General features: G+C 48.7%; 2 protein-coding genes across 14 annotated transcripts in view; one reads left to right on the plus strand and one right to left on the minus strand.

The window, feature by feature from the left end:
* The window catches only part of KIF9 (kinesin family member 9), a 46060-nt gene extending 43922 nt beyond the window's left edge, over positions 1-2138 (minus strand). For 3 of the 11 annotated variants that reach the window (XM_073901095.1, XM_073901098.1, XM_073901094.1), the window contains exons 1-2: positions 1376-2131; positions 601-841 (exon numbers count right to left, since the gene is read on the minus strand). Coding sequence is in view for 6 of the 11 variants with exons in the window: in XM_073901098.1 (XP_073757199.1) it covers positions 601-637 (37 nt within the window). In the remaining 5 variants the exon portion in view is untranslated. Of the gene's footprint in view, positions 1-600; positions 842-1375 lie in introns of all 11 variants that reach the window. The other 8 variants (XR_012380875.1, XM_073901097.1, XM_073901092.1 and 5 more) reach the window with 8 other exon arrangements.
* Positions 2139-2210: 72 nt separating this feature from the next.
* Positions 2211-13924, plus strand: part of KLHL18 (kelch like family member 18) — a 54670-nt gene continuing 42956 nt past the window's right edge. For 2 of the 3 annotated variants that reach the window (XM_025885186.2, XM_025885187.2), the window contains exon 1: positions 2211-2384. In XM_025885186.2, coding sequence (XP_025740971.1) covers positions 2256-2384 — 129 coding nt within the window. In that variant the 5' untranslated portion in view covers positions 2211-2255. Of the gene's footprint in view, positions 2385-8353; positions 8459-13924 lie in introns of all 3 variants that reach the window. The other variant, XM_025885188.2, reaches the window with a different exon arrangement.

Genomic DNA, 13924 nt, shown 5'->3' on the forward strand with positions numbered 1-13924 from the left:
GGAAGTTGAGAGTGGAGGAAGGTGTGTTTTGACACAAGCAAACTTACCCTCAATCTTTCTAAAGCTCTGGGAACCATTGCTCACACCAGTCTGAGGTCTCAGTCTCCTGCCCTGGGTGCCCTCTGAATGGAACCAGCCCAGGTGGCAGGTGCTCAGACCTCCCTCCTGGAAGCCCCCACCCACCCAGCACAAGAACAGCATAGGAAAGCCAAAGCATGCCCTCCCCTCAGACTGGGGCCTGCAACTTGCCAACATGCACATGCGCATGCAGTCCCCCTATCTTCCCAAGGCCCGCCCCATACTCACATCCATGGCTCCAAGTATGCCAGGAGCTATACCCACCTAAGGTAAGCCTTCTCTATTTTTTTTTTATTTAAGATTTTATTTTTTTAAGTAATCTCTACACCCAACATGGGGCTTAAACTCCCAACCCCGAGATCAAGAGTCGCATGCTCAAAGGACTGAGCCAGCCAGGCCTCCCTCTCCCCCTGCCCCCCCTCCCCCCCGGCAAGCCTTCTCTCTTAACTCCTCTTGTAAGGCGCTATTCAGCAGGCACTCAACACCCAGATATTTAGAGACCCCATGCCATCTTGCACTTACTGAAATAACGCTTGTTACCATTCTTACGCCGCATCATTTGAGTGGGTTTCCGCTCCCAAATTAAATTACAAGTTGCTTGAGGGATAGAACTGTGCTTTATCTCTTTTGAATCCCCCCTCAGTGTCCAGAACAGTGCCCAGCACAGAGCAGGAACTCAAGAAATGGTGGTTGGTAGTGATGGTCATGGCTGGAAGTCAGAGGACAGCTGAATCTCCACATGTGGGTCCATCTTCCGTCACTACTGAGAGAGTCCCAAGGGGCATATGTCACTCCCCTCCCACACCACCTCCAATCCCTGAGCCCACAGCCCTTCCAGGAGGACACCTAGTTTCCAGGCACCATTTGCAAGAAGCCATATTTAGCCCCTCACCATGCCCTCTTTCTTAGCAGTGTTTTTTCCCCCGTCACTACCGTGTGGGGGAATGCTCCTCTCTCATGGGCACCGCCCTTAGTTCTGGTGTAAATAAGTGAACCTCTGAGTGGTCACCAGGAGACCTCTCTGAAAGGCACGTGATTTCCTTATTTATTTTAAGGGTGGAAATGAAAAGAACTGCTGAAGCGCCCCTGAAGGCTAGATAAAAGGAGAGGGAGCGTCTGCTGGGACGAGTCCCTAGCTTCCAGCGCTCCTGCCCAGACCAGGCGCTCTCATACGGAACTCTCATATGAGTTATCAAGAGCGGCGGCAGCATCTGAACCCCAAAACAACAGGGTCCAAACGCACCAGGCCTCGATTCCAGGCAGAACTGGCTTTCTCCCTTTTCCTCACCCAACATACCGGACCCCTGCGTGGATTGTGGGAGGCAGTTGGCCTTGGGACCATTCCTGTCCCTCTGTGGAGCGTTTTCCTCATCTGTAAAGCGAGCGGGTCGACCTGGCGATCCTGAAGCCCCCTCCAGTTCGAAAACTGTCCAGACTTCTGGTCCCCCACTTCGCGCCCTCTCAACCTAGGCAGCGACGCAGAGCCCTCGTGCGGCCAGGGAACGTTTGAATCAGAGACCCTAAGTCGCAGCCAGCCGGAAAGGGCCCCCAACGATGCCGCGCCCTCTCCTCCGCTCGGGTTTCACAGATCAGCGAGCTAAGCCGGGGGACTCCCGGGTGGAGCGGTGTTCGAATCCCAGTCGCTGCCCGCCCCTCTCGAGCCTTGCTTCTCCCCACCCTGGCGGCGCGTGGCCCCTGTTCACCGCCCCGGAGGCACTGGCCCTCCCGCCGCCCTCCCGCTGCCTGTGCAGTGACTGCAGGCCCGCACTCGCCGCTGCAGAACTGTGTACACAGCCGCCATGGCAACGGGCCGTTTCCGCAGATCCCGGAAGTATCGGGGTAGTGGCGGAAATGAAGTTCGCGGCCTGGGTCGAGATACGATTAAGGCCAGGGCCGAATCGGGAAGGACGGGAGATGGGACCGGTTAATCTAGAAAGACTGCGGCAGCTGCAGGCGCGAAAGCACGGTCTAGACAGCGAGGGAACGAAAGCTAGGCTCGCACCCGGAAACGGGGCAGCGGGGCTTCCGGCGCAGAGCCTCCTGAGACTACGGCAGCCGCGCAGGCCCGCGTGCTTCCAGCCCCGCGCTCCGGGCGGCGGACGGCGCGGGCCCTAGCCCCGCCCCGTTTAATATCGAGCCGGCCGGCCAGGCCTGCGCAGTCGCGGCGGCCGGGAAAGATGGTGGAGGACGGCGCGGAGGAGCTGGAGGACCTGGTGCACTTCTCCGTGTCCGAGTTGCCTAGTCGCGGCTACGGCGTCATGGAGGAGATCCGGCGGCAAGGCAAACTGTGCGACGTGACGCTGAAGGTACCGAGGGCTGGGCAGCGTGGAACTGAGGGATAAGGAGCCGAGTGGGGAGGAAAGAGGGGCGGGGGTAGGGGAAGAGAGGTCTAGCGGACAGAGCGGTGGGGCAAGGGGGTTGGAGGGAGATCGAGTAGGGGACAGAGAGTTGCGGAGTGGGAGAGAGGAATTGGGGCTGAGTGGGGAGATGGACAGGGACAGCTTCTCAGCCCTTAGAAGGACAGGCTGAGAGGAGCGCGGCTGAGGCCCTCGGGGTGGGAGACATTGGGGTGCCCGCCTCCCTTTTCTGTCACACAGACGGGAGAAAATGGACTTGCAACCCCTCTGGAGAGGAGGGGGCGGTGGCCGCCTCTACATTCTGATGGGCACCAGTGAAGCACCCTCTCTTGTCACCGTAGACATTTCTTTGTGCCCCTCGAAGTTCGCTGTGCCGTTGTAAGGCGCAGGCTTCTCCTTCGGAGTCATTGCTTGCCCTTGATTGTTAGATTACTCCTTGTTTCTTAAGAGCTTTTAAAATCGGATCTGGACATCTTTTGAGGTGGGCATTTACTCTGCCCCCCACTGGAAGGTGCACCACCACCACTACCTCCACAAAGGTCTCAGAGGATGGATTGGGTCTGCGTCGGGGGGTGGGGGGGAGGGATTCCTTAACCACCTGTTCCCTACTGGCATCCTGGGCCCAAGAGCCAGACTTCCTCCCGTGCTTTGCATCTGGAGAGGCATGCTGTGCTGCTCCTTGGCCTCACTCCTGAGTCCTCTGGAGCCCTCCACGTGGGAAGGTGCTGCTGTGAACTGTGTTCCCTGTTGGGCTTTGGCTGGAAGGCTCTCAGCATCTGTGGAGGACCACATGAAATATATATACACATGCAGCGATCTTTTTGCCCTGCTTGTTTTCTACAGAATTAAGGAAACTTTTCTTTTTCCCGTATTTGAGTCAGACCTCGAAACAGGAGAGTAGAATGCTTAAGAGTGTGGAGATGGAAGGATTTGGATTAAAATCCTAGTGATAACCTTGGGCAAGTTTCTTAATCTCTCTAAGCTTCAGGTTTCCAAATTTAAAAACCGGGATGATTTCTAATTCTCAGTATTAGTGTGAGGATTCAGTGAGAAAATTTGTAGTGTTCTTTGCATGATGCCTGCCTTAAGTTTTTCATCCTCCAAAGGAGGTTGGTTTTCTAGGAGAGGAGTGAAGTGGCGTGAGAGGGAAAAGGATCTTTAGCGGGGAACCAAGGGGTTTGAGAAAAATGAGCTGGACTAAAGGAGGCAGAGGAAGTAAATATAAATGAGAGATTTTTGTCCATGGTGATAACATGGTAGAAGATGTCGGGGCTCCTAAAGGTTTGTAAGCAGAAGAATGATCTGGTTGTGGCAGTAACACTTGGAGTGAGTAGAGACTGGTGAAAAGCAGTAATAGGGGAGAATTTGGGGGTTAAGATTTAGGCTGTAAGCGTGAACCAGGGAAAGCTTGTGAGACAGGGAAGCAAAAAGGGTATGATAGAGGGGGATGGTTACAGATATTTGCTACATAGAGTGAAGCAGGGTGTTTTGGCCTCTGCATTTAATGCAAATACAGAATGTAACAACCCTTTAGCATAGGAATGCTTGTGTGATTTTTTTTTCCCATTACACTGCTGTTTGTTCATTCAAAGGGACAAGAAAATTATCAGAGGTAGTTCCAATTGAGAGTGTCTGTCTAAATTGCTGTGTTTTAAGCATCTGGGACATAAGGACTAGTATAAAGGGACAGGTGGAGCTGGGCAGGACCTAGAGAGCGTTTGCTTCATTGGTTTTCTAACTCTTCTGTACAGCCGGAGGAGTAGCTCACGGCAGTGTGATGGTGGGGGCCAGGGAGAGGCCAAACAAACCAGGCTCTCCTTCATTTCACCCCCTTTCACTAGAGCTGCTCTTGTGAAATCTGTTTTGGTCTCTCTCTCTCTCTCAGGATAGAGTCTTTCCTGAAACTTCTGATGTTTCCGGACTGTCTTCCAAATAAATAGGTACTGAAAGGTCAGTTGGAAGCTTTTTGGTGTGGGATGGATTTATTGACTAGTGGGCTAGGGCAGTGCTTCTCAGTCTTTACCAAGTATTAGAATCACCTGGTGGCCTGTTCGCACATTGGTTGTTGGACCTCACTCCAGAATTTTTTATTCAGTACGTCTGGCATGGGCCTGAGAATTTACATTTCTGACAAATTCCCCAGTAATGCTACTCCAGATGATAAACCTCCAGTCTTTTGCTGGGGTAGTACTAGTACTGCCTGACTTCAGCCTCCTGTATGCTCACACCTTCAGAGGAAACCTGAGTCTCCAACAGTTGAGGTTTGGAAGGGACTCCGAAGTGGCTTGTCATGTGCAGCACTCAGTGTTCTGCATCGAAGTCAGTCACTACTCATCTTCCAAAGTTTGGTGATATTTTTGATCTGCTCTCTTTGTTTCTGCTTCTTTTTCCTTGGGAGCTTTGCTGTTCCTTAATTGTCAGTCTGAGAGGTGGTATAGCATAGACTCAAGCCAGACTGCCTGGGTTGGAATCCTGGCTCTGCCACTTACTAGCTGTGGAAACTTGGGCAAGTTCCTTAAACGCTGGGGACTCAGTTCCTTCTCCTGTAAAATGGGCATCATCGCCTCCCTAATAAGAGTGTTAGGGATTCCATTAGTTAATACACTTAAAACAGTCATGTAGTAAATGCTCAGTCGCAGCAGGTATTTATGAATAATGACAATTTTATGAATAATAACGATGGGGTTTCTAGAGAGAGAAGAAAGAAATGGGTATGTTCAACCTGCCATTTTGAATTTGTTTTAGCTTCTGATGAATTCTGGATGATTTTATCTAAACATAATGTTCATTGTCTTAAAAGAGTTTGCAGACCACTGCTCTGCTTCAGTAAACTGCATTTTACAGATGAGAACCCAAGCCCAGAGGAAGGGACTCGTTCAAAGTCACAGATGGAGTTCGGTGGAGCTAGGACTAGAGACCGGAATCCTGGTCTCTGTTCTCCTGCTCAAATGTTCTTTCATGCTCTCCTGTGGCCTCTTCTATCACTGGGAGTGACGGAACTGATTCCAGCTGCTACCATGTGAATTAGTCTATCTCCGGTCAGTTGTACTCAACAACTGATCCGTCTTTTCTGTCTTCCCAAGCTTTAGGGAGTGTGTGAAAGTTAGCATTAGCAGGTATGACGCATTCTCAAAATTCACTGCCAACTCTCAAACCTTACTTAATTTTGTTTTTGGAAATATTTGAAATTTAAATTCCTTGGGCACCTGTTGGATAATTAAGAAGAGGCAGAACAGGAAGGGTAATAATACTGGATTTTAAAAATCACATTCTATGTCTATGTTGACTTGAACCTTTTTTTAAAAACTGAAAATGAACCCTCTCCCCAGAAAAATGCACATACTTAACATACATGCAAAATTTTGTGTTCAGTCTTAAGAGCAATTCCTAAGGCCTGTCTCTGGCTCATGGGTTAATGAATCCAGCTGAGTATTGTTTTCCTATCAGAAAAAGCCCATGGTCCGTCTACATGACAAATCATTTTATCTTAAAAGTTAGGAGGATAGCAGTGCAAGACTTCTTGGCAACCTATAGCATCCGGCTTGGTCTGGGCAGAGAGGTTTGCATCCTTTGTGGTTCTCATCCCCTCTTCCCATCAGCCGGTTTCCTCTCCTTTCCTCTGGGCTACCAGTTGCCCAGTGCTCAGGCCGCATCTACCAGATTCACGGGGTCCAGCAAGTTAGGCAGGCTCCCCAGATTCAATAAGTGTTCACCACAGTTTGTTATTTATAAGATCTAGACCCACCACTTTAACATTTTTCTATTCTCCCCTCACCTCACATTCTCCTTTTTCTTTATTTGTGAGAGAAGAATGGGGTCACCAAACCTGCGTATTATTCACTGACCCATAAGCTTAGCAGAGGAGCTTCCTACTCTCTCTCTCTCTCTCTGTTTTGCAACTACTAATGAACTTCATTGATTTGCTGGCATCGGTCTTCTAGCATTTTCCCAAGGCCCCTGTTAAGATTTTGAACCCAGATCTGAGAATTTATCCTCCAGAAGGAAATGTCTTTTCCATGTGTAAAAGGCACAGTATTAGAATATTTCCTTTTGACCCACTAAATCCAGGTACACAGTTCGCGTTGAAACTGGCTTTAAGAGCCACACATTTGAGTCTAGAATCTTGCCTCATTTGCTCTCACACTGGTTTGGTGATGAAAGAGTATGTGGAAGAGGATATCAGGAAGTGAAGTAAGGACTTGCTGGTGCATGCCCTTTTTATGTTCTGTGTGGTGTAGTGAGTTACACAGGTATAATTAGAGAGCTGGGAGACTCCTCTGAAAAGGAGCCACAGAGGTCCTCTATCAAAGCCATTCATTTTAAAAGATTAAAAAACCCTGAGGCTTAGAGATATTAAGGGATTGCCCAAGGCACAAAGCTGTATTATCTGGGATCCAGCATAGCTGTTTGTTGGTGGAAGGAATGCTTTTGCATCCTCTGTCCGATTACTCACCTGCCCTGCTGATTTTATGAAGCAGAGCAGGGAACACAAGCCATCTGCAGTGTCATTTCCGAGCATGGAGGACAGCGATGTGTATGTCCAGTTGCAACACCATTGCTCTATTTCAGGAGAGAAGAGAGATGCAGACTTAATTGGCTCGTCTTTTGCACAATTGAATTCTGGACTCTCTTGATTTTGAAATGGCACCGCATTGGAAAACTTGTGCTTCTGAGTAGTGTTCATTCCCTGGTGTTTTCTACTGACTCTTCCCAGGCATTTGTGTTCATTTGCAGCCTTGCGTCTTTTTAGTGAACAGTTAGAACCGAGAAGAAGAATGTGCTCCTTGACAGGAGCACTTAGGATATGAATTCATATTCATCGAAAAGTCAGTTTTGCTCTTTCTCAAGTTATGTTGTGGGTCATGCTGTTACATTTGGACACCAATCAGAAGATGAGAGAGCTTGCTGCTGCCTGATGTGTGGGTAGGGAAAGGGAGTTGGAGGCATCCTGGAAAATCAGTTACCACCCAAGCAGCATTCATGGGGTTCACCCTGAGGTTTCTGCGTGAATTTAAGAAGCCTGTATTCAGGGATGTTTCTCATGGCAGGCGGTTCCTTTATGGTTTTGTACATGAGACTCCATTGTTTGCCCCTTGGCCACACCTGGTTCAACTTAGAGGCTGGTTGATGGAAAATGAGATCACATTTTTCTAAAGGTATGTTCCTAGCCCCTTCTACATTGCAAGCCTGGCATCTCCTGTCCTACTTTTGATTTGTTGAGTGTTGGCATTTCTGTTGCCTCTTTGGTATAGAGCCAGCCAGTTTCCCCACAGTTTAGGAAGGCCTCTTCCACATGAACAGCTGACCACATCAGCACTCGTTTCCAGCTGGGGAGAAGAGAATGTACCAAGATGTGTGAACCAGGAGTTGGCAAGCATTTTCTGTAAAGAGCCAGGTAGTAAATATTTTAGGATTTGTGGGTCATACAGTTTCAGGTGCAACTGCTCAGCTCTGATGTTGTGGCGCCAAAGCAGCCATGCATAACACATACATGAATGGGTATGGCTTTGTCCCATTAAAACTTGATCTACAAAAACAGGTGTAGGCCAAACCCGTTGGCTCTGGCTGGCAGACCCCTGTTGTATAGTGATATGGCCTCTGTCAAGTTTAAGGCTTTTGAAGTAGGTTACACTTGCTTTATGGCCCCAGCATACGCTTCTGTCATTCCAGCACAATATCTAGCAGTTGGAAGCATCTCTTGTTAACGAGTACAGATGAACCAGAAGTGAAGAACTTTTTCCAGCTCACTGCAGGTGATCATGGGACTATCCTGGTTGGTGACTGTGAATAACTGACATAGGAGAAGTTACTGCTAAATTTTGCATCTCATCTTTAAAAGTCTTGTAGCTCTGCTGGAGCTTGAAGCAGACTGTTTCCAAAGCATTAACTAAAGACACCATGCTCCCTTTCTGTCTCAGTTGAAGCTGAGGATGCTTAGCTGCTTGCAGAATGGCAGGCCAGAGGAGACCGTGTTGGCTCCTGTGTTCCAGTGGACCTGACCGGCTGTGTTCAGGGCCGTGAAGGTAAGGGCCAGAGTTGGGGCTTCTGGCAGGCAAAGTAGAGAGTTCACATATGGACCAGTATGTCTGGGCAGTGTGCTGCATATCTGATCAGAACACAAAAATGCTTTTCAAAAAATGAGCTCAAGAATAGGTATTTGTATATATTCATAGCAGAATTACTCACAATAGCCAAAAGGTAGAAGTAACCCAAGCTGTACCGACTACCGACAGTTGACTGGATAAACAAAATGTACTCCCATTTTGTTGAAATGCATACAGTGGAATATTATGCAGCCTTAAAAATGAAATTCGGGGTGCCTCACTGGCTCAGTGAGTAGAGGGGCACCGGCCTTGATCTCAGGATCATGAGTTCAAACCACATGTTGGGTGTGGAGCCCACTTGATTGAAAAAAAAAAAAGAAAGAAATTCTGACACCTGCTACAACGTGGACGAACCTTAAAGACTTTATGCTGAGTGAAATAAGCCAGTCATAAAGGGACAGACACTCTATGATTCCACTCAAAAGAAGTAACCAGAGTACACAAAGAAAGTAGAATGGTGGTTGCTCAGGGACTGGGAGGAGGAGGGAATGGAGAGTTAGTGTTTAATGGGGACAGAGTTTTGGTTTGTGAAGATGAAAAAGTTCTGGAGACAGATGGTGGGGATGGTTGCACAACAGTGTGAATGTACTTGATGCCACTGAACTATATGCTGGAAAATGGTTAAAATGGTAAATTTTATGTTATGTATGTGTTACCACAATTTTTTAAAAAGCTAATCTCAAGATGGGCAAGTGAGATTTCTTATAGTGCTGTGATTGCAGAGACCCTAAAAACAGAAGCTGGCTGTGTGTCCAAACCCACTGATGAGAAACATGGGATACTAAGGAGTAATCGTTCCTGTTCTTTCGCTTTTGTAGTGTGCTGCCTCAGCTCTTGAGAGCCAGATTTTATCAGCTCAGCCCTGTAGCCACACTTCCAACGGTCACTTAAAAGGAATCGATTTCTAAGAGATACATATTTAAGTGATGCACACATGCACACATGTCGTAAGCTTATTTTTCCTGTGCTGATTTGTAAAGTCTTAAGTGTCCCATAACCTTGACAGAGCTATCCTGAGGACCAGCAAAACACTGCTGACATGTCTTCCAAGTAAAGGTTTGTTGGCATACTATTACAAATGGCTTTCAAATCTATGTTTGTTTTGCTTATTTTGCTCCTAAATACTAGACCTGCATTTCATTTGTCCTGTTGATCCTCATGCTAATTTATGTCTCGAATGAAGGCTCTTTCCCTCCTAAGCCATGGCTGCTTTTGTTCAATTTGTGTATGGATGGCACACCATCCATGTAGTCAGGATTGAAACTCTGGAATCGGCTTTGGCTCATCCTGTGTCTTTTCTGTGTGTTTTGTGGCATTAATCACAATGACAATGACACAATTATTTAGAGTATCGTAACTCCATGAGAGCAGGGGCTGTGACTGAATTGACATGTCTATATAACAGGCCCTTAGTAAACCAGTGTTCCAATTCAGATCCTCTTCATCTTTTCCCTAACCCAGGATTTCTTTTTTTTTTTTAATTTTTTTTTTAAGATTTTATTTATTTATTTGACAGGGAGAGACAGTGAGAGCAGGAACACAAGCAGGGGGAGTGGGAGAGGGAGAAGCAGGCTTCCCACGGAGCAGGGAGCCCGATGTGGGACTCGATCCCAGGACCCTGGGATCATGACCTGAGCCGAAGGCAGACGCTTAACGACTGAGCCACCCAGGCGCCCCCTAACCCAGGATTTCTTAAGTAGCGTATTGAGAGAATTCTTACAGACACTTTAGGGGATGGTCCTCGTGCAGCTACCGGACTGTTTTTCCCCAGGCTCTGGTCCGATCCTGTAGTTCTCCAGCTCTGAATGGCTTCCCATTTCATTCTCATTCCCCAGGGTACTCAGCAGATAGGTCAGCACCTTCCATGTGCCCAGCACTGTTCCACGTGCTGGGCACATGGCTGAGAGCAGGGTAGGCAACGCCTCTGAGCGTGAGCTTCCATTGTGGTGGGGGATAGAGTGGCAGACAATAAACAAATACGGATAAAATGTCCAGTGATGATTAGTGCCATGAAGAAAAATAAAGCAGGATAAGGAGACTGGGAGTGTTATTTTTGTTAGAGGGGGCAGCACCAGCCTCTCTCAGTAGAGATCTGAATGAAATGAGGGAACGACCCATGAGCATATCTGAGGGAAAGTGTTGTAGGTGGAGGCAATAGTGAGCACAGAACCCTGAGGCAGGAGCGCACTTGGTGTTTTGGGAAGCATCAGGCAGCTGGTGTGATAGGAGCCAAGTGACCTGGGAGAAAAGTGGAAGGATATGAGGTTGGAGAGGGAGACCACTAGGCTCACGTGGCTCAGTGAATACTTGCTGAATTTAATAAGTGAATGAACGAATGAAGCTAGACAGTCATTACTCATTTATTTGTTTATGAGTGAAAAATCAGAGCAGGGTGCTTGAGGCATAACATAAGAAAGGTAGGGTGCATTTTCTGGTGTTCGTGAAGAGAACACAGAGTTTCACCTGGACTCTTCACAGGAGACATGGTGCTAATGGCCAGCGCTAGAGAGACCAGTTCTGGCTTGTTCTTGAAGTCACTTCTATTTGTACCACAGAGAAAATCAGAGGTGAGAGACTTGCCAGGGGAGCAGGAAATAGACCAGGGCTGCTCAACTCTTGGTGGTTTAAAAGGTGCTCCTACTCATGTTCGGGATAGCTTGTCATGTTTCCCCTGCCCATAGGCTGCCCCTTTAAGTGGTCAGGACGTCTGGGGAGAGCCGCGGGGTGGTAGGTGGCTGGAGTGCCAGAGCAGCAGGTGGGGGCTGGTTTTCTGAAGGATTAAAGGAAAGGCTGCTGATTTAACCGCATCTCTGATTATTCTAAGCTGCTCACAGAAATCCGTCACTGCGTCACTGCATCTGTGAGACGTAAGAGAGAAGCTTAAGCATGTCCTGTTGGTGCTGACCGCCACTCCTGGTTGACTTTTCTAGGACCGCAGGCCGTGTTCTTGATATTCAGGATCCTCCAGACCGGGCCGCCTCTCCGTTCTTCCCTAGTTCCCGCAGGCTCCTCCTGCTGGCTGTGCCTTCATGACCTGTCGTCTCCAACTTCTGAGCCGTGGCTCTAGCATTGCTCTGACTTGGAGCATCGCTCACCTGTGCCAGCCATCTTTTCTTTCTTTTTTTTTTTTTTTTTAAGATTTCTTTATTTGACAGAGAGACAGCGAGAGAGGGAACACAAGCAGGGGAGTGGGAGAGGGAGAAGCAGGCTTCCTGCCGAGCAGAGAGCCCGATGCGGGGCTCGATCCCAGGACCCTGGGATCATGACCTGAGCCGAAGGCAGACGCTTAACGACTGAGCCACCCAGGCGCCCCTGTGCCAGCAATCTTACCTGTGCTCCAAGGCTCCTTTCACATCTACTTTTTTTCTCAGGGGGAAAGAAGTGGCCAGACACTCCTTCCTCTGTTCTCCTGAGGCACTTTGCGTTGTGTCTGTTCAGCATTGTCTTGTGGTCACACACCACATGCCTGTCTGTTTCTGGGAAGCACAGACCCGAGCCATCTTCTTTCTTTGGCCCTGCCCTCTTATGGGGGGGGTGGTGTGAAATCCCATCTCCTGGGAGTCTTCTCATATCCTTTCAGGTGCACTCAATCTTTCCCTCTTCCTTTGGACCTTAACCCCTCGTTACTTAGTATTGTCCTTGCATCCGTGTCGCCTGAGAGCCCGTTTGGAATGCAGACTCTCTGGCCTCACATCAGACCTACCGAACCAGAATCTGGTGACTCTTCCACCCTGTGCACACAAAGGTTTGAGAAGCATTGCTTTCACACTTTGCCCCTACTCCCCTTACTGTACTGAACACAGTGTAGATGTGCCTGCGTGATCACTCTTCCTGTCCAGATGTCGAGCTCCTGTGGCCTGTGAGGCATCCATTATCCAGCACAGTTCTTGGCATGTTTCAGGTGCTCAAAAGTGTTGGCTGTATTACCCGAAAGGGCCCCTGGTATTATGTTTGAGATGCTCCTTCAGTCAGCCTGTTAATGAAGTGCATAACTGCATGGAGCTTTGCTAGGTGCATGAGGCACCCTGCTGTGGAGTGGGCATCGGCCCCTGTCTTTGGCATTTAAAGATCAATCGATGAGGGAGAGGGATGCCCATAATTAATTATGAGACGGGCAGGGTGTGACACGTTCTGTAACTGCACAGCTATTACCGGAGGCCTAAGGGAACACCAAAGGAATGGCAGTTATTTCCAGTTCACAGGATTTGTGATGGTTTTGTGCAGAGGATGGTGTCTGATTGGTGCCTTGGAGGATGAATAGGACTTTGACAAATAGACACTGTGGGAGGAGGCATTCCAGGCTGGGGAGAGCCAGTTCAAGGGCTCAGGCATGAAAGTGCACACACGGGATGTTTCTTGAACAAGTAAGAGATTGAGGTGGAAGGTGTGATTGGGGAGGTGGGTGAGTGTAGACTGAACTTGAATTCTTTTTTTTTTTTTTAAGATTTTATTTATTTATTTGACAGAGAGAGACACAGTGAGAGAGGGAACACAAGCAGGGGGAGTGGGGGAGGGAGAAGCAGGCTTCTGCTGAACAGGGAGCCCAGTGCGGGGCTCGATCCCAGGACCCTGGGGCCATGACCTGAGCTGAAGGCAGATGCTTAACGACTGAGCCGCTCAGGCGCCCCTGAACTTGAATTCTTGTAGTGTGGAGTCTGGACTGGTAAGGAACATCTGTAAATCACATGCTGGTAGGACAGTTAGCTGTTCAGTGGTTTCTATGGACTCTGCCCTCCTGTCTTCCCCCCCTTCTCACATTCTACCTTGCTGGACGTGGGTGGGAGGCAGGGGAAGGGCTTGGGAGGGGTGGGACAGGCCTGAATGTTTTACCTGGCTCGTCACTCGCTCTGTATGAGACCATGGCCCACATCTTTTTTTAGTCCTAGCTGGTCAGCCACTTCCTCCCTCACCCCCTTCCGGAGTCACTTACTCAGTGGGGCCCCCTAAAGCAGAGAGATCTAAAGCTCCATCAATAGAGGGTTCCACACAGTGTGCTTTAAAATGCCATCAAAACTCCAGACTGAACCCACTGTGTTTTATTATACTTGCTGTCTGCTTCTCGACCCCATGGGTCTGTGAGACTAATCATTTCTGCTTTTGGTGGGGGACTGGACTAGCTTCCCTTTGCCCATATTGTGGGCTGTGGGCAGGCCATCCAGCATTCGGATGAAAGGACGCTCCACTTTCCTTATATGCCACCTTGATGGAAATGCACCTGAACAAGGCAACCATATTGTGGCTTGTTTATTTCTTCTGCTGTTGGGAATGCACTGTCAGCCCAGACGCCAAGTCCTCCTCAAGTCGTCCCTAAACCTTACCATCTTTTTCTTGAGCCCCCTACTTCAGCTAACTGAATTTCCAGATAAGATTAGATAGTAACCCTCT

This window comes from Callorhinus ursinus, unplaced genomic scaffold, assembly GCF_003265705.2.
Source record: "Callorhinus ursinus isolate GAN/ISIS: 27379988/994484 unplaced genomic scaffold, GSC_fseal_2.0 scaffold15, whole genome shotgun sequence".
Classification (NCBI taxonomy): domain Eukaryota; kingdom Metazoa; phylum Chordata; class Mammalia; order Carnivora; family Otariidae; genus Callorhinus; species Callorhinus ursinus.